Source organism: Triticum dicoccoides, chromosome 1B, assembly GCF_002162155.2.
Source record: "Triticum dicoccoides isolate Atlit2015 ecotype Zavitan chromosome 1B, WEW_v2.0, whole genome shotgun sequence".
Taxonomy (NCBI): Eukaryota; Viridiplantae; Streptophyta; class Magnoliopsida; order Poales; family Poaceae; genus Triticum; species Triticum dicoccoides.
In genome coordinates this window covers 42,159,288-42,165,479 of record NC_041381.1, presented here as the reverse complement: position 1 = coordinate 42,165,479, position 6,192 = coordinate 42,159,288, and the positions used below count along the sequence as shown (strand labels likewise).

At 51.8% G+C, this 6,192-nt stretch overlaps 1 protein-coding gene across 1 annotated transcript; it reads right to left on the bottom strand.

Moving 5' to 3' along the window:
• Nucleotides 1–340: 340 nt before the first annotated feature.
• Nucleotides 341–1,766, bottom strand: LOC119300680 (2'-deoxymugineic-acid 2'-dioxygenase-like). The gene is made up of 3 exons (XM_037577583.1): nt 1,523–1,766; nt 852–1,430; nt 341–769 (listed from the first exon to the last, which is right to left on the bottom strand). Exons 1-3 carry the CDS (start codon nt 1,718–1,720, stop codon nt 506–508), a joined length of 1,041 nt encoding a protein of 346 aa, XP_037433480.1. The 5' UTR covers nt 1,721–1,766; the 3' UTR covers nt 341–505.
• Nucleotides 1,767–6,192: the final 4,426 nt, after the last annotated feature.

Sequence of the window (6,192 nt, the reverse complement as noted above, 5' to 3'; positions counted from 1 at the left end):
GAATGACTTCCTGATTGTCTACTATAACATGTTTTGCCCGGCTCCCGCGAGGGAGCGGCAATGACAGCGGTGCGCCTTTGATCGACTCGCTTCAGTGCTTGTAATCATCGCTAGTCGGTCTACGGATCGGGGTGTAATTTTTATTATTTCGGGTGTTCGTTATACTGCCATGATTAAAGAAGAATAGAATGAAATTTTTCACGAAAAAGCATGCATGTGGGATTTAATAAAACCAAATTTCATGTCGCGTAAAGGCATCACCACTTCGTTTCATGTCACCGCATAATAATATTTGGAGATTTAATAAAAATAAAAACGATATACTGAAACAGTGGGATTACGTTGATGCAAAAACAAAAGGTTAAAGGGAGGAGAAACAACTTATAAGACACCTCCAAACTAAAAATAAATTAAGAAAAGTTTATTCGAGCTTGGCAGACGTAGATTAATTGTCAAGTGAATCACAACAAGCCGTTAATGGCTGGAACCAAAGCAAAGTAGCCGGTCACTCCATTGTACCAGCTGGGTGGATCCTAAAGCGCTGGAGCACGTCCTCCCGGTTGGCTGCGGCGGCGGCGTACGCCTCGTTGAATTCCCGGAAGAGGAACGGCCTGAACTTGGCCTGCTCCTCCTCGATCACTAGCGCCGGCGCGGGCTCGATGCGGCAGTCCATGTCCGGCAACATGATGGTCACCACCGACAACCTCGCCGCACTGGAGTTGGTCACTGCGCGGTGCTCTACGCTCTGAAGCAACCCGTTGGTCACGATCTGCACACACAAACGAGGAATGAATGATCTCACCAACACGTACACTACATACCATATTAACGATAAGGAATTGAAGATGGACCTCCATCAGGTGGCCGAAGTTGATGACGAAAGCGTTTGGGACGGGCTCCACGGCGATCCACCGTCCCTTGTGCTTGGCCTGGAGGCCGCTGACGTCGCCCTGCGACAGCACGGTCAGGAGTGGTCGGTCGCAGTGCGGCAGCAGGCCCAGCGTCAGGCTCGGGTCCGGGCACGGCGGGTACCAGTTCACGTTCATCAGCGTGCCGCCGCCGGTGAGCTCGCCGGGGAAGAAGCTCTCCTCCAGCCCGAGCCCCTCGGCGATGAGCCGGAGCAACGTTGCGGCCAGCGTCTGCACTGCTGTGGCGTACGCGGCCAGGCTTGGCACGAAGGCGGCCGGCTCGGCCGGCCAGTCCTTCGAGTACCTGTCAACGGGGAAGCACTGCAGCTGGAGGTAGTCGCGCCAGTACCGACCGCCGCCGCTACCGTCGAGGACGTAGGTGGTGCTAGTGTCCACGCGGAACGGTTTGGTGAGGTCGTCGGAGTAGTAGGGGAGCTTCTCCTCCGCCGGCATCGCGAAGAACTCCGCCGCCGCGGACCGGAACGCCCCGACCACCTCGTCGCCCACGCCATGGTTCACAACCTGTTTGCAACACATCGATGGATTACCACCTAAACATAGCTGAGTGGCACGGATCGATAAACAAACAATTGTTGTGGTGCGTGCGTGCGTGCCTGGAAGAAGCCGAACTCTTTGCCGGCCTTGATGATCTCGTTGACGACGAGGTGGCGGCCGGGGCCGGCGGCGAGGTCGATGACAGGCAGGGTGACGGTGGGATCCACGAGCTCGTCGGTTTCGGGGCGCTTCTCCGGCGGCAGGACGTACTCGTCCGGCACGGCGTGGTGCACTGGGGTGTTGGACAGCAGCCCCATCTTCTGGATGGATCAGAATTTTCAGACTAGCTAGTAGAGTAGCTACCTAGCTGCGAGCGCAACGTCAAACAAAGGTTGTCTTCTTTGCGTACAACATAAGGGCCTCTTTGCATGACTAACACTGAACTAATTCTAGCCAAAAAAGTGCTTGAATAACAAGGTTAGATTAATAATAAATACAATTTCTCAGTCATTTGGCTCCTTTAAACCCAAGAGCGGTTTTTCATAGCTGGGGCTACGTGGTACACATTATCACAGCCATCCACTCATTCCTCTGTTTGATGTGGATGTGTGCACACTTTTGCCTGCCCCGGACGCTTAAACCTTAATTATCTTCCACAAAGCCCACCAGATTCTAAAATTGGATGGGCCTAGTAGGCCACTGTTCACAACAAGACATGACGTGACAGCTCACTCAGCTCTTCCCCCTCTTCCCTTCCCTTCCGCCATGAGCATAGTTTGCTCTTTGGGAATAAAGCCTGGCAAGACTCGAGGTCAATGTGTTCTGCTCAGATTTATACTAGTATGAAAGTTTAGCTAAATCAAACTTAGTTTAAGCTGGCCGTAGGCCTGACACATCATCAGTAAAGTAGGAGTACGAGAAACTTGACAGCAAGTAACTTCTCGTTGGCAGTAGCATTTTGGAGTGCAACCCGATTCAGCTGATTTGCTTGGATCTGGACATTCTCAGCTCGGACAGAATGATCTGAAACCTGTTTCAGAAAAAGAATGATCTGAAACTGAATATGCAAAAAAAAAATTAAAAAAATCAGTACGTACTATGCTAAACCTATTCGTTAGTCGAGTAACTATATTGGCTCATTGTTTGTACCTGTCCAACTGCCAGCGTTGTCATCGTTCAATGGTTATTGGGTGAGCCAGGAAACCACCTTTCAGTGACAAGTGGGGCTTACCATGGTTAAAACTTAAACGTGTTGTCACATCAATCTTTCGTATGCACTGGGAATTAAAAGTGGCCATGGTTCACGTGATTAAGCGAGCTGGACGGGTAGGTATTGTTCGCACGCGCGCTGCAACAGCTGAAAAGACGTGATAGAAAAATGCATGGGCCGCCTGCTGGCCAGCCTGGGTCACGAGGCAAACAGTGACGACGCCAGCCAGGGTGTACCCTATAGAGTAGGATTGAGGCCTTAAGCCAACTGCACCGCGCGACCCTATCCTGTCCGCCCCTGTCCGTTTGGGGTAAAAGGTACAAGCGAGATGGCCCAGCGCGCGGGCGTAAACGGATTTTTGTCCGTCTTGTATCCGCTTTCGACCCATCCGCGGTCCAAGTTTGCGCCGCTTTTTGGGTGAAATGGACACCACGCGGACGCGCGGGTCATCTGCGCGTGTCCTCCCCTGGCCCGCCCGTCGGTGGCACATGACGGGCCTTTTTCTATCCGCCCCCTCCCTCCCTCCGGCCGCATCCACTCCACTCTTCCCCACTCTTCCCCTCTCCCCCCCTCGCTGCCGCCGGCCGCCCGCTGCCATTGCAGCCGTGCAACTCGGACGTGCGCTTGCCCAACCCCTTCCTCTCGTCGCCGCCGATCTACCCAAGTACGGCCACCATGTTTGCGCACCCGCCGGCCGGATTTGGGGCGGATCCGGTCGGTCTTGAGCTCGCCCGGCTGTGGGAGGCCGGGCCGCGCCATGGACTGGCCGGGCACCTTGCCGGAAGGCCCTGGCAGGGCCGCAAGGCCACATGCAGGCAGTGGCTCATCCTCCAGCCGCTCGGATCTGCACCGTCTGTGGTCCGCCGGCAGATACGCGAATGGCGGCCGGCCGGGCTCGGTGCTTGCCCAAAAGCTCGTCGGCGCACCGTTGCCCCTCATCAAGTGCGACTACTGCCCAAGGGTGGTCGTGCGCCGCAAGTCTACAACGCCGGAGCATCCCGGATGGGTGTTCATCAAGTGCTTAAACGATGGGGTATGTGTTCTTTTAGCTCCGGTTTGTGCTCTTAGATTAGACTAGTGGTGCTAACTTTAAGTTTTATTGTGTAGAACGGATGCAAGTTTTGGTATTGGGAAGAAGAGTACATCGATATGTTGATAGAGCGAAATATAGTGCATGTTCGTGCACTTTTAGCTAGCCTAGAGGCTTTAGATGAGACAGGTGCACTTGTTGCTAGATTAGAGTCTAGGCACGATACTACGTGCGAAGAAGCAATAAGGCACGATACTACGTGTGAGGAAGCAACGTCGACTTCTGGCTTGAAGAAGAAAGGAGGAGGCAACGTCGTGCCTCCTCCACAGATCAACAATGAGTGCATCGAGAAGGCGCTAACCCAACTCAAGGGAGCAGTTATGGAAGTTGGGTATCTTCTCAAATGTATTCTTGTGGTTCTTATTTTCTTTGGCCTTGCTTTACTAGTCAAAATGTGATGATGTATTGTCATGTACCAAAAATGAATGATAAAAAAAGTTTAAGGACTTGCAAAAAAATATACGCGGACAGGATGGGACAAATGGATACGGCCGCGCGCTGGGCGCACGGCCACCACATCCCAGGACACGCCCGGACACCGCGCGTTTGGGGTCGCGCGGTGGAGTTGGCCTTATACCTAGTATGTATTACTATTCACCAGGCAGGACAGATCCTCTGAACAACACAGATCACAATAAAAGATTGATGGTCCAGATATGAGGTACCATGTAGCTCGGGCTAGGAAACAACTTTGCGCTTTAAACCCTCCTTCCTGCCGGATTTGGTGTGACGTCCTCCCGCTCACAAATGACATCAATAAATCATGTTTACAAATCAAGCATCCAAAACATGATAAATTTTATCTTGCCCATACAAATGAGACGTCCCACTTAAACATACAAGTCATCAATCAAGCTTTACAAAAAAAATTCCATGAAATAAAGCATGATGTTGGGGATATAACCCCATTGTATGACCCGCTCGTTCATGGCAGAGTTATCCCATGGCAGCTTGGAGAAACAGCTCAACAGACGGGCCGTGATGATCAAGAGGCTCAAGGCCCACAAGACAAGTCGCCAAGCGGGCCGGCTCATGGCCCAGAATCTGAGACGCTGATTTTCACAAGATGCCGAAGGAAAGTTCCTTACTTGGCGAAAGTGCTCTTTTGATCCCGAGCATATATCGTCCCGCATAAATAGTAAATCGTAAAAAATTAAAAAAAATCTGAATTTTCTTGTGATGAACATTGATGAATGTACTAACTGCGTGCAAAATTTCTGGTCGAAATGACATTCGTGAAGGTCTGTGCAAAAATAAAAAAATTGATACTCCAAAATGCTTCCAACAATAGTCTTTTTGGATTATCTATTTTTTTTGCCCAGGCCTCCACGAATGTCATTTCAACCTGAAATTTTGCACGCAATTAGAAAATTATCAATGTTCATCAGAAAAAAAATCAGATATTTTTTTGATATTTTTACTATTTTTTGGATTTTACTATTCATGCGGGAGCATATGAGCTCGGGATCAAATACCTCATGTCCCTTACTTGGGAAGTAAGACAAGTTGGAAATAGATTAGGTCATGGGTTATACTACGACCAGAACTCTGTTGTAAACCCAGGGCCTCAACCTATATATAAAGGGGAGACCCTAAGGTAGAAAAGTTGCCACCGCCGCCCTGCGCCACCTGCGAAACCACCGCTGCCACACCGCCGTAGCACACCAGGCCCGCACAACCCCATACCATGCCAAGGCACGCACACCGAAGCCAGGAAGGGCCCACCAGCACTAGCCACCACTCCCGCAAGGCGGAGCCGCATCAGCCAGTCGAGGCCAGCTAGGCCTGCGCCGCCTGCCAGCCAAGCCTGCTATCGTGGCCAGGCGCGCTCCACCCACCCATCCCGCGTAGATCCATCCCCACTGCCACCACTGACCTCGCGGCCCCCGCCACCATCCACGACGCCCAAAAGCCAGCTAGAGCGCCGGCATCCGTGCCGCGCCCAGGATGGGGGGCCGCGCCAGCCCGAGCCACCGATGGAACGATAGGTCCCCGCCGCCGCCGGCTCCGGACGGGCTTTGCCTGGCCGAGCCCTGGGCCGGCAGTGGAGGAGGCGGGAGGAGGTGAGGAGGGATGCAGCGGCGCCGGAATTAGGGATCCTCCGGTCGTCACGCGGGGGCGATGCGGGAGGGGAAAGAGAATAGGGGGGATTAGGTCTCAGTTCATGATATTTGATGCTTTTCAATCCCATGAATTGTTTTAATAAATACAGAACATATTAAATACATAAGCAATGCAAAAAATGGAAGTTATGGAAGCAAAAGGAAACAAGATAAAAAGTCATAGAAGAAAACTGAAAAAAAAAAGTTACTTATGTTGCCGTCAGTGGCTGAGTGATCCTACTAGATGACAATATGATTGCAAAAATTGCCCCGTTCTTGGGAGTTGCTATCTCGCGCGCGCTCGTTACGACGCTCGGTTTCCGACAAAGTAAAATTTCCAGTTTAGGCAATCAGCGTGAGATTGAAATGGAAGGACAGGCCGGGCCC